The following is a 26,572-nucleotide window of genomic DNA, read 5'->3' as shown; positions in this document are numbered from 1 at the left end:
TTAGGGACACGGACAGCGTTTTGGACTGGGACTTTCCACAAGCGACGTCACTGAAAAAATAATCCATAGGAAACTACCTTCACAGATCCTAGACCGTTGGCTCAGCTGTAACCACAAATGTGGTGAGGTGTTTTACGCTGGTATTTGGGCTGCCATCTTCTCCTTTTTGTTCACTTAGTAGATCTCTGAGGAGTCAATGAATGGCGCTCCCGAAGGTCAGTGTTTAATTAATTGCCTTGGTCTGGCTGTTATAGTATTACAACTTTGGAATAAATAGCATCGATTCTACTATAAAATTTGCTTTAAGCTTGCCAGCACGCCGGACATCGTATTCCAGCGACTGTTAAGTCATTTGGAGTGCCAGGTTCATTAAGCAGTTTACTATTTGGGTGAGCAGTGGCCAGATGTGCAGGACCTAGGGAGCACAAGATTGGGTCCCTCTCTTGTCCATCATCCTGAGGCTCCAGGCGGGACTGTTTTGCAGTGTGATTTGGAAACTGGCCCCACCTCTGGAAAGTGGAGGGGCGGTACGGAGGCGGGGAAAAGCATAAGTCTCTCTTTTCATTGGATTGGTGTCAAGTCAGTCAAACCTCTGCTTTGTTCCCGTTGGCGAGAGGACTCCAGGCAGGTAGCGTGCACGCCGTGTTGGCCCCTCCCGAGGTGGGATCACGGCTCCCGACGTCTCCGACATTTGTTGTTGGGGTTTGGGCTTCATTAATTATTCATTAAGACACTTGAGACGACTGCAGCGATTGGTGGCTGAGATACCGAGTCGCCTGTGTCTCCGCTGGAGATACGTGTCACCCTCGCGAGGCGGGAGAAGCTGAGCATAAATTATTCCAACGAGGAGGGCGGGGCCAGGCATAAATTAGTTAAATAAGGCAGGGAGGGAGGGCGGGCGGCCGGCTGCGAATTAGCCTAAGTTCTTAAAGATGGCGGCGGAGCGGAGTCGCTCCCCGGTGGAGTCGCCGGTGCCGGCCTCGATGTTCGCCCCCGAGCCCAGCTCTCCGGGAGCGGCCCGGGCCGCGGCGGCTGCGGCACGACTCCACGGCGGCTTCGACTCGGACTGCAGCGAGGACGGCGAGGCGCTCAACGGCGAGCCGGAGCTGGACCTCACCAGCAAGGTAGGCCCGGAGGTGGCGGCGGTGGGGCCAGGGGTACCCGAGCGGGTCGGACGGTCACCGAGGCGACGGCGGGCAGCCGGCCATCCAGTGGCGCGGCTCACTGGTACGCGGGAAAGACGCAGCCCGCCCACCTGCCGCGCTCCCGGACGTGCGGGGCCCGGGCCCACTCTCGGCATCGGGCAGTGTCCACGGCCTCCCGCGCTCTCCGCTCCCGCCTCGATCGCTGCCCCTTGGCTCCGCCACGTGGAACTGGGCTCTCAACACCGGCCGCGCGCTCTGCATCCCTGTCCCTATGTGGGCCACCCCGCCCTCCTCAGGAGGGGTCCCCGAGACACTGGGTTTTCTCTTTCTGGAGCGTCCGGGACGACCGAGGGTCAAGGTGGCTTGGGCAGGGGGCGGGTTGCTCGCGAAGACAGGTAGCCTTTCCGAGGTGGATGTAGGGTGGCAGCTGCTTCTCTTCCTGGTCCCTGGAAAGGAAACAGAAAGTAGTTGCTCCGTCGGCGAGAATGATGTCCGAGGAGTGTCCACTTTCCGTGTCCACCCAAACAGTTTAAAAAGATGGGAGTAACGAGATGGCTCAGCTAGTAAAGGCGCTTGTCTCCTGAGTTTGACAACCTCAATTTGATCCCCTGGACCTACCTACTTAAAAAACTGACTCCCACAGGTTATCCTCTGATGTCCACACGAACGCGTGGCACGCTTCCACCCCCATGTAATAAAATTTAAAAACTAGATGTGCAGTGGGCATGACCCACACAGTCTTGCTACCCAGGAGTTGAGCCATCTCTTAGTAGTCATAGGGTAAGGAAGGGGTGTTAAATAGTGCCTTCTGAGTTGTTGAGACGGTAGGCAGAAATTAGATCTCACCATCTACTTGGCTTCGTGAAAAATAAAAATGTTAGTCTAAGAAGTAACTGGTGTTTAGAAAGTGTTTAGCGTCACTAAAGACACTAATGCCCACTTGGAGAGACTGGGAAGGCTGGCTGGGTTTCCCTTCCAACTCTTGCCATTAAAGAGGTTTTGTGACCTTGGGAAAGTATCTTAACCTCTCAATTCTCCAGTTATTCCATAAAGAAACTATGGCTGTATTGCAAAAATTAGAAGTGTATGTTAAGACACCCATTATAGTACCAGATCCATATCAGAGACTCAGGAAGTATTTGGACTAGATAGATGATAATTCCCTATGGGGATTAAAAAGCTGCTGATGAAAGATAGACCAACCCCACCTCTTGCCCTTTGTAAGATAATTATAAGAGAGATTTTTATGGCCCTTTGATGTCTGTGGCCATACTATGCTGAACGAGTCTCTTCCCATCTAGGAAGCTAAGCAGGGTCTGGTCTGGTTACTACTTGGATGGGAGATTTTATGGAGCTCTGAAAATGTTTGTGACATCTCATGGTGGCACAGCTACATAAAACTGGAAAGAACCTTTCCCTGCAACCTAAGTAAATGATTCCCAACTATTCTTTCTCCATCTAGTCTCTGCTGAGCACTTGGAAGCCAGCTAGCTTCTTTTTGTCATGGTAGTCCTGTCTAGTTCCTCTAATACCATAATGAGGATGGCCAAACTCAAGAAGACCTCCAAAATGTAGGAGACAGTGTAACCCTGGCAGCATCCGGGTTGCGATGAGTTAAATAGGCATGTTAGAAGTGGGCTGGCTGGATGGCAGTACATTACATGGTCAGGGAACTGAAGAAGCCCGGAAACACAGTGGGGGAGTTGGGACAGAGTTGTGAGAGGGTGGTACCTTCGTTACTATTTTATTTAATTGCCATGAGTAAGGAACTGTTACTTCATCACGTAGCTGGGAAGTCCTTGGAACTTGGAAATTGCAAGTGTGTGTGTGTGTGTGTGTGTGTGTGTGTGTGTGTGTGTGTGTGTGTGAAAGAAAAGCTGATCGTGGAGGAAAGAAGGGGTGGATTGAATAGATTTAAGCCCTGGAAAGAGTAGACTCTAGATTTTATACCTCACTATTGTTAAAAAATGTGGGTAGCTAAAGCTATGAGAACTTCCAGCAAGAAAAACATTTAATGATTAATGGTGGCGAGATACATACAGTTTTTATAGAAATGATTGGGTGAAGATAACTTTGTACTGAGTGTTAATTGAGCTTGGCCTAGGAGCTTTTGTTTTTGTTTCATTTTGAAACAGGATCTCATTCTATAGCCCAGGCTGTCAAACTCTTAGCAATTTCCTTGCCTCCGCTACCCCAATGCTGGTATCACAGACAGGAGCCAGCTCAAATGCTTTATGTTATTCTATAGACTAGGAAATTGAGGCTTAGAGAGGTTAAGTTCTTTGTCCAAGGTCACATAGGAGTGGCATGCCTGATGGCAAAGACCTCCCCAAATAAGTGGTTGATACTTTGTTATTGACGGCATTTACACAGCCCATAGTCCTAATAATACTAACCTTAGTGGCCATAGAAGTTGTTGACAAAGATGGCCTTTTGCAGGCAGTTTTCACTGTACTAATCAAGATAGCTTAGACAAGGTAGAACAGAATCCTTTTGTTATTGTGGGTGGAGGGCGTAGCTATAAGTGAGCAGTCTGTTCTTGAACTCCCGGTGCACTGTAGGCAGAAGATGGTGCGGAGGTGCAAAGCACTGCTCTGCAGCTTTTCCACTCTGTCAGGCTGGGTTCTCCCCTGTTTGGGACAACCCCCTTGTGAAGCAGCTGGAGGCAGGCTTTGCACACCGCTCCTCCTGTGGGTTGTGGTGCAGACATAACTCATTTTAATATATCATCTGGGTCGTATAAAGCTGTTTCAGGAGAGGCAGAAAGCGCATGTGGGGGCTGCACAGCTGTGTTGAATTAGAGTGCTCTGAGGTTTGCCCAGGGTCTCTGGTCAGGCTTTGATCAGCTTTGGCTGTGGCATTCTCTAGTGAGTGTGGTCTTAAGGCTGTTGGTTTCTCTTCTAGCTGGTTCTAGTGAGCCCTACATCAGAGCAGTATGACAGCCTACTTCGGCAGATGTGGGAGAGGATGGACGAGGGATGCGGAGAGACCATATATGTCATTGGGCAGGGATCAGGTGAGCATAGTTTTCCTTTCCTTTATTTTAAACAATTATTAGAGCACATTTCCCCGCCGCCACCTTTTTGACTTCCATGTCTCCTGTGCAACTCTGTAGTACCTGCAGAACTGTCTGGAGGGGGACAAGCAACTGAATGTTAACTCTTACCTTAGTGGTCAAGACAAGTTTGGGGTCAAGGTTCCTTGTCTAGGGGGCCCTACAGATGCTTCCTCTCCACCTCAGGACTTCTTATTTACGTACAGGGAATTGGAACTTTAGGCAAGGAAACCTCGTCCAAAGTAAGCCAGCAAGTCCTAGCTAGGTCTAGAATTAACCCTGCTTTGGGTAATTTAGGTCTTTCCCTATAGGCCCTGTTTGTGGATCCCATTACGTTCTGTTTCCTGCTTAGCTGATAATCTCTGTGGTTCTTCTTGAAGCCACCAAGAAGTAGACACTCAGGATTTCTCTCTTCTTCCATCAAGATGCTTTGGCCCAGACCACGCTGACCACTCAGTGTGGATAGTTGTGATAACAGAGGTCCCTCCTGGCCCCTTCTCGATCTCGGCAGGCTTGTAGCCATGTGACCAGTCTGGTTATTGTCCTCCAACCTACCTACTCATCGTAGTAGAGTCTGCAGTTTTAGAGAAAGGCAGACCCCACGTCAGAGCCCCAGATGAGATCATGGAATTGGTTTTGTCCGCTCCCCCCTCCAGTCATTCCTTGTTTCTACCCTTAGTGCCATGGCCAGCTCACTACCTTCATCTTCACTGCGACATTGTCTTTGCTGAAATGAAAGCCGAAATTATTGAGGATCACTTGCAAGGAGCCCAGGCTGGGCCTGTGTGCATCATTAGGGGCAGTTTTCTTTCTCAGTGGACTTGAGACAGGCACATAATAGTTCTTTGGCAGTCAGAGTCTGAGTTCAGGAGCTCTCACAGGCCTTCTACCAGGCCTGGGAGTGCTCACCTGTGATTCTAGCACTCAGGAGATTGAGGCAGGAGGATGGCCAATTCCAAACCATCCTAAGACACTGTCTCAAAATAAAAAATATAAAAAAGTCCAGGGATGTAGCTCAGGGGCAGTGCTTTATTGCCTGACTTATGCAAGGCCTGGCTGAATCCTCAGTACTGGAAAAAGAATTGTTCTTCAGCTACTTGATACATATGTTAAAGATCTTCTAGATCTTGATACTTTTCAAAGCTCTTTTGGATACTTAAAATTTGTTACCCAAGGATGGGCTTGTAGCTTAGCAGTAGAATGCTCACCTAGAATGTTCAAGGCCCTGTGCTCTGTTACCAGCAATAGAAAGTCAAACAAAACAGAATAAAGCTGGTCCTTGCCCACAAGGAGAAAAGATGGCACATAAACAAAACAATGTTTGAAAATGCCTGAAGATGACAACTAGGGACAACGACTAGGTCTCTAAATCCCATCATGCCCGCCTTTGAAACGGCTCCCCTATCTCCCTGGTCCTTTCCACTCCTGCCACCCCTCAGCTGTGGTGCCTATCGCCTGAGAGAAGACCTGGTCAGAGAGATAGGCAGACTTAGAGGTCACCTGTCAAGGAAGGGAGGGAGTCCGTCAGTGTTGCCAAGTGCTGCTAGGCAGCGGGTTCAGAAAAGGCCATTCTGCTTGGTGATAAATCATTGATTCCTTGTGCGAGTTCACCGAGTATGTCTCTGTCCTGCCTTAAGACAAACCATTTATAGGTCACTTCCTACTTTGTAGGAAACCACAAAAAGGTCAGTTTTGACAAGGGGTAGTACTAGTCTTTAATGATCTGGACTCTGTTTATTTATTTACTTTAATGGGATCTTGCTTTGTGATCCAGGCCGGCTTTGGATTTTATCCTCCTGTCTTGGCCTTTCCCATAGACTCAGACTCCCCTTTTTTCTCCTGCTTTAATGCAGTCTAAATTTTGCCATAGCTCAGCAACTCACAACTAATTAACTCTCCTTTGGAAGGTAAGATGTAATACTCATTTGCCCATCTCCCACACACCCAGCAGTAGCCACACATCATCTTGGTGACTCCGTCTGCTGGATTCTTTGGAAGCAGAAGCCATCTGAACTGGTTAAACAAGTTGAACATCAGACAATGCTGAATCAATTGCAAGGCTCCCAGAGGTCAGCTTCCTCTCTAGCTTCTCCTGGGTCCAAAGCCTGCCCCTGTAGCATAGAGAATGCAGACATGGAGACCTGCCTCAGAGAAATTATTTTTTGTGTTTGGGTTTTTTGTTTTGTTTTGTTTTGAGACAGGGTTACTCTGTGTAGCCCTAGCTGTCCTGGAACTCACTCTGTAGACCAGGCTGGCCTCCAACTCACAGAGATCCACCTGCCTCTGCTTCCCAAATACTGGGATTAAAGGTGTGCACCACCACCGCCTGTCCCTCAGAGAAGTGTTATGTGAATAAATACATTAAAACCTTGTATATCATCCAGAGGGACACTTTTTTATACCTGTGTGTTCTTCATTTAAGCTTGATATTTTAGAAAGCAAGTCAGTGATTGTTTAGTAATTTGGGGTCTGGAGCCTGGAAAGTCCACGTTTACTTATGTCTTGTTTTCTTGTCTTAGAATGCAGGTTAATATCGGGCTGGAGAGTGTGTACTGCTCTTCACAGGAATTGGGTTTGGTTCTCATGCATGTTAGGAAGCTCATAGCCATGTATAACTCCAACTCCTGGGGATCTGACACCATATTCTGACCTCTTTGAACATCTACACTCAGGTGCACATTCCCACATATATACATATAATTAAAAATAAAATCTTTCAGCCAAGCAGTGGTGGTGTACACCTTTAATCCAGCAGAGGCAGGTGAATCTCTGAGTTCGAGGCCTGACTGGTCTACAGAGCAAGTTTCAGGACAGCCAGGAGTACAAGAGAAACCCTGTCTTGAAAAACCAAAAATAAATCAATAAATCAATAAAATCTTAAGAATAAATCAGTAGTAAGAAAATAGAGTACTAATACACCATCTCATAGTGTCCGGGCGCATTCCATGAGCTCAGAGAGTGCATTTGGCATAGAAATGTTAGTGTTAGTAGTAGCAGGTTTTCAGGGTCCTAGGTTGTAGTTGATTTATTATGGGATTGCTTTGCAAAAAGAACCTCAAAAGTTTCTTAATACTAAGCCGTGACTTGAGTGCTCATTTGGAGGGTTCCCAGCAGGGAACACAGTTGTGTCATACACTCATCCCTGAAGAAAGATTCTCTGTAAAGGAAGGTCATCATCTTCAACTGAGCAAATGGAACATTGAGAGAGGGAGGGAATACCTGCCTAGCCAGCCAGGTCAGCCTAATCACCATAGCGATGAGGGGAGTGACAGATGGCACAGCAGGGGACACTGTGTTGTATTTGTAGGAGTCAGAAACAGCCACACAGAGGAACTGCTCATCTGTGAGTGGTGGTGGTGGGCAGAGGAAACCGCATGCACAGAGGCACAGAGACATTGGAGATGCGCATTTGGAGGGCCAGATATACTTCAGTGAGGAGAGGAGAATGTGAGGTAGGGGGGGTCTGGACAGGTAGGCAGGGTCCTTTTATGGTCCTTGAATGCCATGCCCAAGAGCTGAGACTTGTGTCCCCAAAGCCTGGGAAGCTGCCATAGCACCTTGAGTAGTGGAATGTTTGTGGGAAGGAAAGTGAGCTGGCAGTACAGAATCTGATGAGATCTGGTATGGTCTTTAGTAACTGGACACTGGCTTTTCTCCTCCCAACACGATGAAGGTGGTACATTTAGACAAGGGTAATGTGCCCACCTGAATGTTCTGATGGTGAAGGTTACATTGGTTCTGGCCCTATTAAAAACCAGCAAGGGAGGTAGATAGTCTGTCTAGTAAGGACGACAGCCATCCATCCCCAACTCAAGGGACCAAAGCTCATTCAGTGGTTCATTTAGAACCCTCTGCCCCGTTGCTCTCCCTTGATTCAGTTGTTTTACACTTTCCAAACGTCTGAGGACTTAAGGTAGAAAAGCTATTCACCGCAAAATAGCTAAGATATGGTCCTCATCCTCAAGGTGTTCTGTGTAGCTGAGCAGTGGTGGCATACGCCTTTAATTCCAGCACTCAGGAGGAGACAGGTAGACCTCTATGAGTTCGAAGCCAGCCTGGTCTACAGAGCAAGTTCCAGGACAGGCTCCGTAGCTACTGTCTAGAAAAAAACAAAAGATTTCTGTGTAGTCAGGGGAGCACGTGCACAAGGTCAGGGTGTGGCAGATGCTGTAAAGAAGGCCTCAGAGCAGAACCTAGAGGATCTTGCCAAGAGGGTACATGCTGATTGGCTGTCTGGGGTGAGAAGTAAGGGTTGAGCTAAGACTAGGGGAGGGGACGGCGTCACTTAAAAGACTTGGAGCAGAAAGGAATACTGTTGGTTCTGGAAAGTCATTCAGAGATTTTGATGTGAAAGTGGCAATGTTAGAACCATGGTTTCTTTGGGAGTTTAAATGTATGGGGACTGTGCTAGGTGGACTGTCAGGGGTGTTGCAGGGGCAAGACACACAGACTAGATTCACTGAGACCAGTTATTCAGTAGAAAATGGTCCCAAATCAGGCAGCAAAAGAGCACCATAAAGAACTGGAATCAGCAGGACTGGGCTGATGAAGGGTCATGCTTAGGTGACTAGAAGCAAAGTATTGTCTTTATTAGAACAGGGACAACAAGAGAGGGAGCAGCCAGACAGTGAGAGGGACAGCAGGGAAGGAAAAACATCTACATTTGGAATCAAAAGACTCCAGTTTACACTGACCCCTCTGCAGCCCCCTAGTTCTCAAGTATCTGGTTTCTGTTTACCATGTTCTTCCTTCCCCCTTTTTTTCTTTTTGAGAGGAGCTTTACATTTATGATCCTCCTGCCTCATCCTCTTGAGTGCTGGAATTGTCAAGTTATTTACTTCACTATTAAAAGGCGAAAGTACTGCCTGTATTGTAGGGTTACAGGGAGTGTCCAGTGCTTTATTGATTCTGACCATTTGTGTGCTGCTGCTTACAGGGTGAGTGGGTCTGAATATCAGACTTCTAGGTAGGAGTTTTCATGTAGGACACTGGATCCCATGTGGAGCTTGGCGAGGTGGCCAGTGCTAGACAAGAATATCTTTAAGGCCTTTTTTTTTTTTTTTTTTGAGACAGGGTTTCTCTGTGTAACAGCTTTGTCTGTCCTGTAACTATGTAACTAGCTCTTGTAGACCAGGCTGGCCTCTAACTCACAGAGATCTACCTGCCTCTGCCTCCCAAGTGCTGGGATTAAAGGCCTGGCCTGTCTTCAAAGTCTTGACAGTGACAGTTGAGACCTTAGAACAATAACTAAGGGGAAAGTTTGGAGGAAAAAGGGGGCCTTTGGTGGGTGGACTAGCAGAGGCTGGCATTCAGGGGGTGTGGCAGGGCTGTAGCTGGTTACAGTGATGGGGGGCACTGGTGATGTTTGGTGATGGCAGCTCTTTTAGCTCTGGGGATGAGTGTCAGCAAGGGTTGGCTAATCTCGTTCCTTGGTTTCCAGAATCGAAGAGACGGTTAGTAGGTCAGGTGAGCAGAGACAAAGAGGGAAGGGGTTCTCCCTTGGAGTTAGTGAGCTTGCTTTAGGGAACTTGAAGAAGTGGAGGTAGAAGAACATGCTTGGTCTGGCAAAGTTTCTGGGTGGTGAAAAAGAAGAGAGCACCCTGCTACAGGGTGTGTTAGGAGGGACCGAGAGAGAGGCTGAGGGAGTGTGGACACCGAACCCCATGCTATAGAGATGCGTTGCTGTTCGTAGACTCTAGGAAACTAGTTGTTCAGCCTTTTCCTGCCCACCTCCACATCCTAGGCTCATATTCTTTTTCCAGGTGTTGGCTAGATACTGTACCTGAGCCATCCTAGTTACAAACTGTCTTTAAGATAACCTGGACACCCACCTCCCACAACCTCCCTCTTCTTGCCCTCATTGCTTACCTAGGGCATTGGAATTTCTTCCTTGTCTGGCTCCTGCTTCTGGCCTCTTGATTATTGCCTAGAATGTCTTCCAGCCTACCTTGCTATGACCATGTTATTGCCCTGCCTGACCCCCAGCTCTGGTACAAAACATTTGCTGTTGTCTGGTGTCATACCAGCTTCCATTTCCCTCTGTTCCCTGATGCTCCCCCACACACAGTGCCTCTTCTTGTCCCTGCCTGGTCACTGTCTGCGGTGCTTTCGGTTTTGCTTCTCTGCTATGATGTCTTTACTCAACTTCTGAAGACCCAGTTTGGGGTCAGCACCCTCAAAGCTACCCTCCACATCCCTAGACTGTACTTTGTGTTTTCTTCCTTCATCTCTACAGGGTAGTGCTCAGATCCGTATTGACATTAATTAATTTCTTGTGTCTCTCCCTTGAGGCTGTGAGCTCACTGAGGGCACTTATATTCCCAGCACCCAGTATGAAGCTTGGCATAAGTTCAAGGAGAATCTCAGTGGCTTGTGAATGAATTACCCAGTGCCTTGCTAGGAGGGGAAGCTGCGGCACTATTATACATTAACTCTGTGTGTGCCTGCGTTGCCACTGTTTTTCTGCAGTGCCAGGAGGGAGTCTGTCTAGATAGAGTCGACTGACTGGCTTATTGGCAGGCTGCTTGGTCTGAACCCCTCTCCTGTTGATGTCTGGGCTCTTGTCTCCAGATGGGACTGAGTACGGGCTGAGTGAAGCTGACATGGAGGCCTCCTACGCCACAGTGAAGAGCATGGCAGAACAGATAGAGGCTGATGTCATCCTGTTGCGTGAGCGTCAAGAAGCTGGTGGCCGTGTGCGTGATTACTTAGTCAGGAAACGAGTTGGAGACAATGACTTCCTGGAGGTCAGGTGAGGAGGCCACAGAACACTTGGAGGGGCTTCACAGAGCGTGTGGTGGAGCCTGTGGTCCTTGCTGAGTCAGCACTGTCTCTCCTCTGCATTTCCCTTCTCCCAAGGTGGGAGAGTATGGGGCTTGTGGTCTTGGCAGTGTGCTCTTTGTTTCTGTGTTCCATCCCTCAGTATTCCATCTGGAACGTGTAGGAGAGACCCAGCCATGCATTCTGGGGCCAGCCTGTGGCTGTATTCAGTTTATCATCAACCTGAGAGGCTAGAAAATGGGGGCTAGGGAGATACTTTGTACCTTTTATAACTTAGGGGGTCTTCCCAGCAGTGGGGTTAGGACTACAGGCATTGAAAGAGCCAAGACTTCTGACTAACTCTGTGCTCCTTGGGTACAGCTTCAGGAACACCCACCCCCTCTGTGCTCATCCAGGAATTGGGACATCGTGAGCCACAGGGCTGGGGTGACCCCTCCCTTGGAGACCCAGGCTCTGGCTGAGTAGTCTTTCCAGGAACTAGCTCTCATACTGGTTTCATGTCCATACAGGGTGGCAGTGGTAGGCAACGTGGATGCTGGCAAAAGCACACTCCTAGGAGTCCTAACACATGGGGAACTGGACAATGGTCGTGGCTTTGCCCGCCAAAAACTATTCCGCCACAAACATGAGATTGAATCTGGTCGAACCAGCAGCGTGGGCAATGACATTCTGGGCTTTGACAGTGAAGGCAATGTAGTGAACAAGCCCGACAGCCATGGTGGCAGCCTCGAATGGACAAAGATCTGTGAGAAGTCCACTAAGGTGATTACTTTCATCGACCTGGCTGGCCACGAGAAGTACCTGAAGACCACTGTTTTTGGCATGACTGGCCATTTGCCTGACTTCTGCATGCTCATGGTAAGTGTGATGCTTCCTTCAGGAGGGGACCTGGGGGTGCTAGGAGAAGGTTCAGGGTCTTTCTGAGACTGTTAGCTGGAATAAGGATGGCAAGTTGGGATCTCGGGGAGCTCAGCCCTCTGAGCTCTGTGATCTTCTCCACAGGTGAATCTTAACCTTTCTCCTGCATTTAGATCAGGGAGGAGACCTCCTGGTATAAAGCAAGATATTACTCGCAGATTTCATTTTTGGGAAGGCAAAGGGGTTTAATGCCTTCAGGAATGTTTTCTCTAGTGCCTGAGGGTACTTTGAGAGAGTAGCCCTAGATGGCACCCTCTGAGATCAGAAGAAAGAAGAAAAGCACCTCACATCTGGAGCCAAGCAATCAGCAGGGCCTTAGGTGGTGTCTTTAGTGCCTAGGAGGGAAATGTAGCAGCCATTGTACAGCCCTTTTGGGGAAGCTATAGGGGCCTGGCCTTTTTCTCGCCTGGTAGCTTGCACAGTGGGAAGTAGGCCTTCCTGGTCCTAGGGCTTCCAGAGGGCAGCTCATCATGTAGCATCACCAAAAAGGAGAAGGGCAGAGGGCTCAGCTCTGCTCATGTGTGTGCATGTGTGTTCTGCTGAGCTTCCTGTACTTTACGCATAGCTTCAAGGGGAGAGGGAGGGAGGAAGAGAGTGCAGTGCGCACACGTGCTTAGTGAGTGAGTTTTCAAGTCCTTCCAAAGCCCCTCCACCCTCCTGGTTCTTCAGCTGCCTATGCTAATAAGTGTGGTAAACACAGGCATCTGTTGCTACAAAACGTGCTCAAGTTACCCCACAAACAGGTTCTCAGGCCAGCCTTCAAACTGGAGAAGGGAAGAGCAGTATGTGCTACAGGGATGCCCATCCCTCTCTGCTTGCACTCTTTGGGCAGTAGTTGCTCTTATTTTTGAATCCTTGCAAAGGCTGTCACTGACTCTCTTGACTAAGGAAAGCTGCCATACCAGAAGGCATCTCTGTGGAAGTTCATATGGGCCACTGGGCCTGTGGCCATTAAGAAGGGTTTAGGGGTAAGGAAGACGACTTAGTGGGAAGCAAGCCTTGTGACCTAAGTTTGATCCCCAGTGCCCACATAAAGGTAGGAGAAAACTAACCCCATCTAGACGTCTTTTGACCGTTAGATGCATGCACACACACACTAATTTTTAAAATTTAATTTTATTGAATCTTAGGTGTTTGTGTGATTTGCCTGCATGTATGTCTATGGACCACATGTGTGCCCAGTGCTCACAGAGGTCAGAAGAGAGTTGTAGCAGGCTTTCTCGGACTATCAGTCAGCTCCCAAATCGTGACACGGAGACTTCATATTAGTTATGAGTGCTTGGCCTTATCTTGTGTTTGTACCACTAGCTCTTATAACCTAACCTCTCTCTCTTCATCTACATTTTGCCTCGGGCCTTTTTACCTTTCTTTCCTTCTGTATGTTCTACTTGCTGGCTGGCTGACTGGCCCTAGGCATCTTCCTCTTTCTACTTGATTACTCCTATTTATTCTCTCTGCCTGACAGTCCTGCCTATCCCTCTACTTCCTAGCAGTTGGCTGGTCAGCTTTTTATTAGACCACCCTAGGCAGGCAAAGTGAAACAGCATCACACCTCTACACAATTAAACAAATGCAGCGTAAACAAATGTAATACATATTTGCCCAGTTAAATATTTCACAACAGAGGGTGTGAGATTCCCCAGAGTCTAGAATTATAGACAGATGTGAGCTGCTTTGTGCATGCTGGGAATAGAACCTGGGTATTCTGGAAGAGCAGCCAGTACTTTTTATTGCTAAACCATCTCTCAAGCCCCTAATAATATTTTTTTAAAAAATTAAAAAAAAATTCTTACCCTATATATATTTTTTAAACATGAAAGGTTTGGGAACTAACTTAACATAAACATTTTTCTTTCTTTTTTTCTGTTTGTGTTAACTAACGTGTAATAATTGTCTTATGAAGTTCAGAATATTTCAGTGCATGTATACAGTATGTATGAACCACATCAGTTAGCATCTCCTGGAGAGACATGCTATTCTTGTACCATAGCCCTAATGCATGTCCTTCTTATCATGTCTTGTCTTTAGAGACTCAAGTTCTTCATTCAGTTAAAACTGTAATGAGGAGGGCTGGAGAGATGGCTCAGAGGTTAAGAGCATTGCCTGCTCTTCCAAAGGTCCTGAGTTCAATTCCCAGCAACCACATGGTGGCTCACAACCCTCTGTAATGAGGTCTGATGCCCTCTTCTGGCCTGCAGGCATACACACGGACTGAACATTGTATACATAATAAATAAATGAACATTTTAAAAAAAACTGTAATGAGGAAGGACAATGATGGGATAATCTTCACCCCAAACAAAATTATCCTGTCTGACTTTTAGGCCATCATCCATTTATTAAACTTCTATAGACAACAGAAAAAAATACCTTAAGTATTTTTACTTCTGCCTGCCTAGAATCCCAACCCTCAGGAGGTGGAGGTAAGAGGATCATGACTTTGAGGCCAGCCTGAGTTATATACTAGGCACATCCCCCCTTTTTTGTTTTTCTTTTTCTTTTTTTTTGTGTGTATGTGTTGTGGAACTTGCTCTGTAGACCAGGCTGGCCTCGAACTCACAGAGATCCTCCTACCTCTGCCTCTGGAGTACTGGGATTAAAGGAATGCACCACTACCACCTGGCTAAAGTTTATTGCCTTTTTTTTTCCTTTTTCTTTTTTCTCAAGACAGGGTTTCTCTGACAGCCCTGGCTGGCCTGGAACTCGTTCTGTTGACCATGCTGGCCTCAAACTCAGAGAACCACCTGCCTTTGCCTTCCAAGTGCTAGAATTAAAGATGTGTGCCACCATTTCCTGGCATCTTTTTCTTTTTTAAGTAAATAAATAACAAAAACAATTAACTATCTTGTTAATGTTCCACAGTAATGAATTTTCAAGGGGGAAAAAAGTAACATATAGAAACCAATAGACCATTCTCAGGTTCAGTGTGGGAACAACAAAGTGAGCCGCATTTGTATTGAAAAAGAATGGGAAGAAATAGCTGGAGGACTGGAGATGTAACTCAGACAGGCAGCAGCCAGTTAGGGGCAGCAGACAGATGGGGGCAGCTAGGGGCAGCAGACAAATGGGGGCAGCAGTAGGGCTGGAGGCTGCCAGCAAATAAAACTGCACAGTGAAGATGTTGCAGCGTGTTCAAAGCTCCACACAGGCACAGGATGGCAGTTTCTCTCTTAATTCTATCCTAGTAGGCATTCCCTCATGTGGTACAAAATGAAGAGGGCCAGTTTGATGACTCAGTGGGTAAAGGTGTATGTTGCCAAGCCTGACAACCTAAATTGGATCCCTGGAAGAGCCAACTCCCACAGGTTGTCCTCCAGTCTCCAGACACTACAGTGGCACAACTCCCTCCCCATACACACAGTAACATACACACAATTGACTTTTTTTAAAAAATTTTTTTTCTTTTAAGACTGTCCCACTATGTTGTCCTTGCTGGCCTGAAACTTGCTATGTAGACCAGGCTGGCCTCAAACTCATGGAGATCCCTACCTCTGTCTCCCAAGTGCTGGGATTAAAGGTGTGTGCCACTGCACCCAGCATGGATATATTTTTTAAAAGACAGCAGAGAGCACGTAGTAAAGTTTCCCTTCTTCCTTTGTTCCAGAGGCAGCTAGTGTCTTCAGTTTTTTGTGTTCCTACCAGAGATACTTTTTAAAAAAGTGTATTTTTCATTTTATGTTTATGAACATTTTTCCTGTGTGTATGTATGTATTTGCACTGTCTGTGGTATCCTTGAGTCAAAAGAGGGCATTGGATCCCTTGGAACTGGAAGTTTGGACAGTTGTGAGCCACCATGTAGTTACTGGGAACTGGACCAGGTCCTCTGGAAGAGCAGCCAGTGGTCTTAACCCCTGAGTCATTTCTCCAGTCCCAGAGATACTATGTGCTCATATAGCAAGTGTCCATTATGATGTCAAACATCAGATGACCCTCTAAAGTACATGTGTCTGGCCCTGTTTTAAAGGTGTGTTAACTGAAGACCAAAGATGTTAAAGTGAACACACTTTGGGGAGTATGGATGGCTGTGCATCCCAGACTCTTTGAATTGCCCCATTGTTTACAAGATTCCTCTGGTTTTTTGTTGTTGGTTTGATTTGAGTTTTTGTTTGTTGTGTCTATTTTTTTACAATGCTGAGAACTGAACCTTGGGTCTGGTGGTGCTAGGCAGAGTCTGTCTCGAAGTTACATCCCCAGCCCAGTCCTTTGTTTACTTTTTTTTTTCATACAGGGTGTCACTGAGTTTTTCAAGCTGGCTCTAAAAGTTCTCTGTAGTCCAGGCAGGCCTCAAGCTCAGGCTTCTGAGTGGCTGGGGTTGAAGGCTTTGTCGCTGGGGCCTGCTTTTCAGGTGTAAGTCCCCTCCTCCAGAGCTCAGTTAAGTGAACTTCACCAGCCCAGCTTTCCCCAGCAGGCTGCAGTCCCCACTTCCCTAGCAGCAGTCTCTGTCTCCTTGTCCTGACAGTTCCTTTCTGTTGGGGCAGGTGGGCAGTAATGCTGGCATCGTGGGGATGACCAAGGAGCACTTGGGCTTGGCATTGGCACTCAATGTACCTGTCTTTGTGGTTGTCACCAAGATTGACATGTGTCCTGCCAATATCCTTCAAGGTAAGTGAAGCCTCCAGCTGCAGCAGCCTGTGGGGTTGTTGATGCCGATGCAGGGCGCTCTGCCCTTCTGCATCCTTGTCTGTGCTAGACCTTGGCCTCAGCTTCCATCAGCTGGAGTCTGCTACTTCTTCCTCTCCTGTTTAGTTCTTGATTTAAGAGAAGTCCAGAATTTCCTTCTGTTTTTTTTTCTTCCTGGTTCCAAGTATAGGATCTATGAAATCCCTAGTCTGTCATTTTTCCCTGAGTCTCGTCTGCCATTCTTCCCCCGCCCCCCTCCCCCCAGTCTAGTCTGCCATTTTCTTCCAGTGTCCCCAACAGCTGGCATTATGCTGTACCATTGAAGCAGATGTGTATGGAGAAGTTTGGGCAGAGATCTTTTGGCCTTTAGCCACCAGAGTTTCCACACAGACCTTGGGAGTAGGCCTCTGCACCTCCTCTTTGGTGTTGCAAGTTGAATGGAGCACTGTCCTCATTAGAAGGATCCCTGCACTGGACGGTGGTGGTACACACCTTTAATTCTAGCACTCAGGAGGCAGAGACAGGTGGATCTCTATGAGTTCGAAGCCAGCCTGGTCTACAAGAGCTAGTTCCAGGACAGGCTCCAAAGCTACAGAGAAACCCTGCCTCAAAAAAAAAAAAAAAAAAAAAAAAAAAAAAAAAAAAAAAAAAAAAAGAAGAAGAAGAAGGGTCCCTGCAGATTTGTAAATGCCCAGAATATTCCTGAGATGAGACCTTCCAGACAGCAAGAGCATTGTGGAAAGAACATCATCCTTGGGAACCCAAAGCACTGTGTGTTCAGACTCATGGCCTTAGAAAAGAGACCCATCTGTGTGCTCTCTGTACACTAGCAGCATGTACCCACCCAGCTTTGATCTTCCTTTTTTGCTTCTCCAGGCATTGTGACATTTAACACTGGTCCGTCTGTCTGTCTGTCTCCTGCTTGCATCAGTATTGAGTACAATACCCTGGAAGTCTGGCCAGAGAGAAGTCTGTGTCCCCTAATTCTGTTCCATTTCACCCTTTAAGAAACCCTGAAGCTGCTACAGCGCCTGCTGAAGTCACCAGGCTGCCGGAAGATCCCTGTCTTGGTGCAGAGCAAAGATGATGTGATTGTCACAGCCTCCAACTTCAGCTCTGAGAGGTAATGGGGGCAAGGCTAAATGGTGGGAAAGCACATGCTTCTAAGCAAGTGCCCTTGCCAGCAGGGCCCAGCAAGCCATAGGCCTAAACCAGCTAGTCACGCATGAGGTCTCCTGGACATGGCTGGAGGAAATAGAAGGGTCTGTCTTTGTACAAGTCTCCTAGGTCAACAGGTTGTTCAGGCGGTTCCCGTTCTGAATTACTGATCTCTCTGAGGTTGAAGTCCCGCTGGGACATCTCATCCTTACCTGGGAAATGGGGATATTATTAACTTTCTGAATTAGTCAGGGTTCTCTAGAAGCACAGAACCGATGTGATGAATATACCACACAGGGGATATATTAGATTGGCTTATGCAGTGCAGGCTGAGTAGTCCAGCAGTGGCTCTCTGCTTGATGGAGAGGCTGAGAACTCCATAGCTGTTTCATCATTAGTTCCAGTCTGGAGCTGAAGTCTTCAAGGACCCTGGAGCTGCTGGTCTTTAGTCTATGTTATAAGGCCAAAGAAACTGGGCTGTGATACCAGTAAAAACAGGCAGCCACAGCAGCAATAACAGAGGTGCACTCACCTGTAAGGAGTGAAGGTGGGCAGGCGAAGGTAGAGCTGCTTCTTCCTTGGACCTCTTTATTTTTAATTTATTTTTTTGTTTGTTTTTGGAGACAAGGTCTCTCTACATAACCCTGACTGTCCTGGAACTCACTTTGTAGACCAGGCTGGCCTAGAAATCAGAGAGATCTGCCTGTCTTTGCCTCCAGGGTGCTAGAATTAAAAGCTTGTACCACCATGCTCCATGTTTCACCAAGCCTCTCTTGGACTTTTTTTTGGTTTTTTGAGACAGGGTTTCTCTGTAGCTTTGGAGCCTATCCTGGAACTAGCTCTTGTAGACCAGGCTGGTCTCGAACTCACAGAGATCCGCCTGCCTCTGCCTCCCGAGTGCTGGGATTAAAGGCGTGCGCCACCACCGCCCGGCTTCTCTTGGACTTTTTTGTATCTTGGCCCAGTGCTCTGAACTGACCACTCACCAAACGTTACCAGGGGCCTCCCAGTGTTCTTCTCCACAGATACAACTCTGCCTACCCTGGGAAGGGGCTTGCTTACTCGACTGTTCTTCCCACAAATAGCCTCTTAGTTGCTTCTAGATCCAATCAAGCTGGCAACAAAGATTAGCCCTCATGCTCCCCCAGAGAGGGTGCTTGAGTGCTGGAGTGGAAATCATGAGCATAGAAGGCACCAGCCTGTGCCTGGCCAGCGGAACGCTGTCTTTTTATGACTCACTGACCTTTTTTAAAAATTATTTATTTATTTATTTAGTATGCGGTATTCTGTCTGTGTGTATGCCTATAGGCCAGAAGAGAGCACCAGACCCCATTCCATTACAGATGGTTGTGAGCCACCATGTGGTTGCTGGGAATTGAACTCAGGACCTTTGGAAGAGCAGGCAATGCTCTTAACCTCTGAGCCATTTCTCTAGGCTGACTCACTGACTTTATACTGTTTCTCAAAAGCTCTCTAATCACAGGCTGGTTTGGCATTTATTTAGTGAGTCTGTTCATTGCATACATGTTTATTGGATGTTTGTTCTACCAGGCTCTTCCTCCAGATATTAATGCATCTAGATTCTATGTGTTGACTTGAGCACAGTGCTAGGCTCTTTAGCTCCTTGGTACAAAAGTCATCTTTTGATAACAGTTCCTTTTCTTTGCCCTGAGCCAGGGCTTCCTTGGAGCCACCCGTCCCCTGACTTGGTCTGTGCTTCAGAGCAACCTGGCATTTGGCCTGTTTCTCTAGCCTCGTGCTGTCTTCAGTGCTACCAGTTGTCCAACAAGGGTCTATATTTCAGGGGTACAGCCATGCTCCAGTTCCTTAGAGTCCCTAGTCTGTGAGGTACTCAGGAGAGCATGCAACTCCTGCTGTCGAGGTAAGACAATGAGGAGGAGGGCCAGAGTGACCTGACAGGAGGTCTTAGCTCCCTAAGTGCCCCTCCCTTATTTCTTCTCCTCTATTTAGGATGTGCCCGATATTCCAGATCTCCAATGTCACAGGGGAGAACCTCGACCTGCTCAAGATGTTCCTCAATCTCCTGTCCCCCCGCACCAGCTACAGGGAGGAAGAACCTGCTGAGTTCCAAATAGATGACACCTACTCTGTTCCCGTGAGTGCCTCTGGGTGGGGCTGTACAGGGTGGGTGGACACTTCCTGCTCCGTCCTCAGCGAAGGAGTCTGTGGTGGGAATAGGCTTAATAGGCTGGGTTCTTCTCCTTGGCAGGGTGTGGGGACAGTGGTGTCCGGGACCACGCTGAGGGGCCTGATCAAGCTGAATGACACCCTGCTACTGGGCCCAGACCCCTTGGGTAACTTCCTGTCTATTGCTGTCAAGTCAATCCATCGCAAGCGCATGCCTGTCAAGGAGGTGCGGGGAGGCCAGACAGCCTCCTTTGCACTAAAGAAGGTGAGTAAGGATAATTCCAGAAACTCTTCTTGAATTCTACTAAGTCTGAGCCAAGCACTTTGCTGTCTTCAGTTCTTGTGACTGCATTGCAAGGCGGGGGTCACTGACCCTTTTCACAGAGGAGGAGACTGAGGTTCATAGAGTCATAACCTTTCCAAGCCAGGACTGTTTCCCCCCTGAGCTCTGCTCCTCCCTCGTAGCCTGAGCAGTTGTCACTTGTTCAAAGTGCAGTCGGATAGGAGTGTCCCTCCTGTGCACAGTGCCACCCTCCTAAGCTTAGGATGGGTGGGATCTGCACCACATACTCTTACCATCATTCAGTCTTCCGTTTCCTGGGGTTTGGGGTGAGTACTAGCTCTAGGGTTACCCACCTTCCTGTAAGCTACTAGGAAAAGTGGGTTATCCTTTGTCTTCTCCATGGTCAGGTTTACTGATTTCTTGCACCCGCCTGTGCTCCTGGCTCACCCTCCAGGATCCAGTGGCTGGAAAGCTGAGCTCCCATGCAGTCTTCCCTGCTTCCTAGTAGCAATGTTTAGCTTGCTGCACAGCACGGAGGCTGCCTTGTGCTATCTGCATTAGGTGGTGAGGAGTAGAGCTGTAGGAGTGGTTCCCACTCCTAGAGAGACATTTTCATCTCTGGGACCGGACTGGGCAAACCTGAAGGACACCATGGTCCTTGAGCCCTGTATTCTCCTTTTCCTCTTCAGATAAAGCGCTCATCCATCCGGAAAGGCATGGTGATGGTTTCTCCACGCCTGAATCCCCAAGCTTCCTGGGAATTTGAGGCTGAGATTCTCGTCCTCCACCATCCCACCACAATTAGTCCACGCTACCAAGCCATGGGTAGGTGTCCAAGATCCTGCCAGCCTCAGAAATTCTGTACTTGCGCCTTCCCAAGGGAGCTCCGGTAATCTAAGCCCAAGGCTTCCAGCTTCAGGCAAGGCAGTTCTCTCTCCTGTTCAGCCAAGCCATTCCTTAGTTCAGCCCCTGAGCAGCACTAGTTGTTCAGTCCTGCAGAGGCTCTGAGACCAAAACCAGTCCTCAGGATTTATTCAGCCAAGAGTGTTGAGCATAGCTGTTTGTGCCCGGTGGCATCATCAGGGTGCTAGATGAGCCCTTTGGGAAGGCATATGTACACACAGAGGCACTCGCTCTGCCACATGGGACTGGGTAGGGGAGAGACGGAAGGAGGCAGGATCAAATCTGAGAGTGGACTGCACTGATGTATCTGGCTCTCAGAGTTCTTGCCCTGTCATAGAGACACGGCTCCAGCCTGAGGCCACAGGGTAGGTCATGCATGCCCTGGCTCTGGTTCTCTTGACAGTACACTGTGGGAGCATCCGGCAGACAGCTACCATCTTGAGTATGGATAAAGATTGTCTACGCACAGGAGACAAGGCTACTGTTCACTTCCGCTTCATCAAGACCCCTGAGTACCTGCACATAGACCAGCGGTTGGTGTTTCGGGAAGGTCGTACCAAGGCTGTTGGCACTATCACCAAGGTATGATTGGGGTAACCTCACCTGCTCAAGGAAACTTCAGTGTGCTCTAGTCCAGTAACCACAAGCACCACAAGCTCCTCTTGAGAACCCAGGAGCTGTCTTCATTCTGGGACAGAGGCGTGGTCCCTGCCCTGGCAGAGCTGAGCCAGTACTGGGCGTGGCTTCAGTGACGTATCCCCAGGAGCTGTCCCTTAAGCCTCCTGTCTTGGGCTTTGGAAACTTGTCTGTTTGTTTTTGTTTTGTTTGTTTTGTTGTTTTCGTTTCGTACAGGGTTTCTCTGTAGCTTTGGAGCCTGTTCTGGAACTAGCTCTGGTAGACCAGACTGGCCTCGAGCTCACAGAGATCCACCTGCCTCCGCCTCCTGAGCACTGGGATTAAAGGCTGCGCTACCACCTCCCAGCTTTGGAAGCTATTTTGAAGGAGAGAAAGTGGCATTGGGGTATGGTGCTCCTCCATAGGAGACAGTGTCTGGAGAGCCAAGGCTGACCTGAGGTGCTACCTCTGGGTCCTGAGGCATGCTTGGGACTTTGCCTGAGGGTTTCCCACAGCATGGTAGATTCCTTTGGAGTGAGTGCTGGGTATCATGGGGACATGGTTGGAAGGTCCTATGATGCTTGGGTTGTTTTCCTGGAGCCCACCTTTTGCCTGCTATAGAGCTCACCCAGGGTCTTGGGTAGGACATTTGGTAGAGGATTTGACCCCTGCCCATATAGAAGAAGATGTGGTTTCCATGTCTGAGACGGGAATGAACTTCAGGCTGCTTTTTCTTCCTGAGAAGTGTCCCTGTCCTGTTGATAGTTTGCTAGAGGCTGTAGCCCGCGCTGTAGTGTCCTGTGAAACCCAGCCAACCTTCTTTCCTGCTGTGTTTGAGATTGATTGAACTTGGGCGACAAGGAAGATTCTGAGACACTTGCTCCTGGGTGGTAGCTTTTATGATATCTGACAGGTATTTATTTTGTTTCTTCAGGGGGCCTGAAGTTAAAGCATGGTCCAAAACAGGCTCTGGGCAGTCCAGACACTACCCTACCTCAGAGTAGGGTGGCAGAAGTTCAGAGAGCTCTCTGTGGGAATAGCAGCTGGACCCAGAAAGGGCTGGAGCCTTTCTAGGCAGGGAGAGGCAGGAAGTGAGGCATCTGTTCCAGTGCTGTGTGGCCGTAGCCTCAGAATGGGAATGGGAAGGCCTCTTTGCTCTGCGTCCTGAGGTGGCCTTCCTGTCATCTGCTTCACTCAGAGCTGGGTAGGCAACTCTGACATCATGTTACCCACTTGGCCTCCACAGCTCCTCCAGACGACCAATAACTCCCCCATGAACTCCAAGCCCCAGCAGATTAAAATGCAGTCCACAAAAAAGGGTCCCCTGAGCAAAAGAGAAGAAGGAGGTCCATCTGGCATGCCAGCAGCAGGGGGCCCCTCAGCTGGAGAGGAAGCTTCCTCTCTAGGAACTACACAGGCTGCTACATCCAGTGGTCTCCAGCCACAGGTAAGTAGGGCCTCTTACGGCCTCCAGCAAGGTGCTGGGAGGGGCAGGACTGATAATCTAAGTGGTCCTGATTGGCATTTGTTTTTAATGAAATAAAGAATAGAAAAATGTCAAGGTTCCCCTTTTTGTTATTTTGATTTTGTTTTTGTTTTTTCCTTTCTTTTTTTTAAAGACAGGATCTCGGGGAGGGAGGAGGAACTGGGGTTGGTATGTAAAATAAAAAGTAAGGTTTTTTTTTTTAAATAAAAAAAGTGAGGGGCAGGGGATAGGATCTCACTCTGTAGGACAGACTGGCCTGAGATTTACTCTGTATGTTAGACTAGCCTTAAACTTAAGGCAGCTTTCCTCAGCTTTTCTGGTGCTGAGATCACAGGTGTAAGTCACCACACCCAGCCAAGGCTTCCCTTTGATAACATGAATATATTTGGTTTCTAGTGTTGTGTGTGCCTGAGATCCAGCACACCTGAGAGACACTGCCTTAGAGCTCCTTCTCCGAGCATGAGGGAGGTGGTCTTTGCTGGGTCGTTGTGCCACCTGCCTGTTCTTCGGGTCTTTGCTGATCTCACAGAGGCCTGGTATCCCCCCACCCCATGCCTGCCCTATGTTGTTTCTCTCTAGCCTTGTTGGAGTAGGCGTCTGAGCCTTCCTGTCACACAGTACTGGTGCTCGTTCTCTTCTGTCTCCTTCCCAGCTCTCTCCTCTTCCCTCTCCTTGTAACCCCGTCCCATTCCGTGGTTCCTGAACCCCTCTCCCAGTTACTGATGTATGTTGACTCCGTTTCCCCATGTAAACTCGTGACTAGGTTAGGGCTACAACATGGTTATTGCCTGGCCCTACTTTAGAGGACCACCATTTCTCAAGTGCCTGCTTTCTTTCTTTTAGCCCAAGCCCAGCAGTGGGGGCCGGCGACGAGGGGGCCAGCGCCACAAGGTGAAGTCCCAGGGGGCCTGCGTGACTCCTGCCAGCGGCTGCTGAATATTCCCCTGGTGCACTTGACCACCCATGGGATCCTTACTCTGGCTACTGCTCACCAGCTGGGCAGAGCATCTTTGACCGCCACCCGCCCACTCCAGCCCACAGCCAGAGCATCCTTGTTGCCACAACCCCCATTTTCCAGGGGGGGCATTGTAATTTATAAGATGAGGATGGACTAGATGTCCAAGGACTGACCATCTCCCACTGCCTCCTCCCTTACACATCTTTTGTACATCTGGGCCCTTATTTCTATTCTTTTTATTATATATCTGTCGTGTGTGTGTGTGTGTGTGTGTGTGTGTAGGGGGTGTGTGCAGGAATGCAGCTGACCCTGTCAGTCTCTGTTTCAGTCCTGGCTGGCCACTCACTTTTGAGAGCTGCCACCTGTCCTTCCATCTGTATCTGTCTCAATGAGATCCTCAGATCCTTTAGGGAACCTCAGGAGCCCAAGGCACCTGTCTTCCCAGGCCAATTGCCCCTCTTAGCTGGAAGCTCCTCTTTAGTTTAGTAGCTTCTGCCAGAGCAGGGATCCCCCAATCTAAGATTTGGGGAGTTTAATGGAAAATGGTGGCTTCCCCTGTCTCTCCTTTTCCCTCCTAAGCTTCCAGACAGGTAAGGTCAAAGCTCTCCAGTGGCACCTGTGATGTGCGAGAGCATGGTGACTGCATTACAGGACTGCCCACCCTGACTTGTTTTCTGAGACAGGGTTTCTCTGTGTAGCTCTGGCTGTCCTGGAACTCAGAGATCCGCCTGCCTCTGCCTCCCAAGTGCTGGGATTAAAAGCGTGCACCCCCACCACCTGGCTGCCCACCCCGACTCTTGACCCTTGCCATGGATCCAAAGAACTGAGTGGGCTTACCCTTGGAGACAATCCTGGGCTTGCCTGGCTGGCCCTGGCTGCTCTGACTTCTGTACCCACTGGAGGCTTTTCCTGTTCCTCTGACTGAGCCTCAGAGCACAGGGTACTAGACTGAGTCCGGGCCTTCCTGGAATTGTTTTATAGCCTCTCCTTTGGTGGGGGAGGGTAGGTACTCCTCTGAGTTGAGCCAGGACTAGAAACCCTCCTTCCCCACATCAGCCCAGCATAGCTGCTACAGCAGTGGCATCACAGTGGTGAGAAGCCTGAGCTCAGATGCCCTGACTGGGGTGTGTAAGGGCAGGTGGCAGTGGAGATTCTTCTAGGCCATCTAAAGCACTTCTGCTGGGGTAGAGTGGGCAAGCCCTGCACCCTGGCCTCAGGCTGGGGTGCTCCTTCTCAGCCAGGACACACCCAGCTGGCTGGGTCCCTCTTCAGCCCCACCTCCCCTCCCAAACTCTCTTTTTTTCGATTGGTCCTGACTGCTCTTTCCTCCCTGCCCTTCCTCCCAACTGTTTCTAGTTACCACTGCCCCATGGCCATGGACTGACCAAACCAGCATTCACAATAAAAGTTTGTTTTAAGTTGACAGTGTCATGTTCCCTACCCAGCCCTCCAGGTAGAGGTGCTGCCATGGGGACACTGGTTCTGCCTGCCTTGTGCACCTGGTGGCAGCTTAAGGGAGTAGGGCCTCCAGGAGCCCCACTTCTGCAGGTGTAAATGCTCCACTAGCTATCTTTGAACCCCACATTCCAGGTTGTGTGGATTCATTGAGAGTAAGGGAGGCAGGTGTTCTGTTCAGGCTGAATGCAGTGTGGTGCTGCTATGAGTGGGCTTGCTCACTCCACAGCTGAACGGACGGTCACTGCTGCCATCTCTGAGGCTGACAAGACTGGAGCTCAGGAAAGGGAAGAGCCGTCGCCAGTGGATTAGTTCCGGCTCACCCTACAGCTTTTCCCAGCCAGCTGGAGCCCACTCCTCTGAATCTGGCTATTTTCATCTGTGTAATTCTGGCTCAGGCTGGTGCCTTTGTAATAATGGGACTTCAGCATGGTGACACATGGCACAGCAGTGGGCCACAGCAGAGCTTCATTTCATCCTAATTATGCCCCTTTAAGCAGTGGTGGTCACTAGAACTACTGTGTTCAGGAACCACAGCTACCATTCTGGCCTCAGGCCTTCAGGGAGGTAGGTGTGGGTATGGCCAGGGGAGCTGACTGAATTCAGTGTTGAATGGTCATTAATGGGGACTGCAAAGGTCTCTGCAGAACTCAGCCATCTCAGCTCTCCATTCAGAGAAAATACCAGCCCATTTGTAGTCAATAAAGTTGCTAATCTGTGAGTCTCATAAGAGCAAGACGTAGCCTTCTGTATGTGCAATTTGCGTGTGCAGCATCTTTTCTAGGACTGAGGCAGTAAGGTGGGTGGGATGGAGGTGGCCAGGTCCTCCTAGCACCTGCAGAAGCTATTCATGCTCACTGGTGCCTGGCACTGAGATGATGTAACAGGAATGTGCCACAGTGCAGGGGTGCATTTGGCTGGAGTTGGGGAGTTAGGGAGACAGTTTGTGAGGGTCAGACCATGAGAGGCCCAGAGGAATTGAGTGTTCAGGTGGCAGAGGCACTGAGCCCTGATGGTGTGTAGCAATTATGGAACTATTTGTTAGGGC

At 48.8% G+C, this 26,572-nt stretch overlaps 1 protein-coding gene across 1 annotated transcript; it reads left to right on the top strand.

The window, feature by feature from the left end:
- The first annotated feature begins 914 nt into the window (after positions 1 to 914).
- Positions 915 to 25,492, top strand: Gtpbp1 (GTP binding protein 1). Its single transcript, XM_038343622.1, has 12 exons — positions 915 to 1,124; positions 4,050 to 4,161; positions 10,771 to 10,951; positions 11,490 to 11,838; positions 16,377 to 16,500; positions 17,527 to 17,641; positions 19,648 to 19,792; positions 19,907 to 20,089; positions 20,797 to 20,932; positions 21,414 to 21,592; positions 22,872 to 23,072; positions 23,955 to 25,492. Exons 1-12 carry the CDS (start codon positions 933 to 935, stop codon positions 24,045 to 24,047), a joined length of 2,010 nt encoding a protein of 669 aa, XP_038199550.1. The 5' UTR covers positions 915 to 932; the 3' UTR covers positions 24,048 to 25,492.
- The last annotated feature ends 1,080 nt before the right edge of the window (positions 25,493 to 26,572 follow it).

The sequence above is a fragment of the Arvicola amphibius genome, chromosome 9 (genome assembly GCF_903992535.2).
Source record: "Arvicola amphibius chromosome 9, mArvAmp1.2, whole genome shotgun sequence".
Classification (NCBI taxonomy): Eukaryota; Metazoa; Chordata; class Mammalia; order Rodentia; family Cricetidae; genus Arvicola; species Arvicola amphibius.
Note: the sequence above shows the minus strand (reverse complement) of the source record. Positions and strands in the feature narration are given on the sequence as shown.

What these genes read in the sequence shown, in the direction of transcription:
- Gtpbp1 (XM_038343622.1), top strand. Translation starts at nt 933, where the DNA reads ATGGCGGCGGAGCGGAGTCGCTCCCCGGTGGAGTCGCCGGTGCCGGCC. An exon ending in AATGACTTCCTGGAGGTCAG is followed by an intron (nt 10,952 to 11,489) that starts GTGAGGAGGCCA and finishes ATGTCCATACAG; the next exon opens with GGTGGCAGTGGTAGGCAACG. An exon ending in TCCAACTTCAGCTCTGAGAG is followed by an intron (nt 17,642 to 19,647) that starts GTAATGGGGGCA and finishes TCCTCTATTTAG; the next exon opens with GATGTGCCCGATATTCCAGA.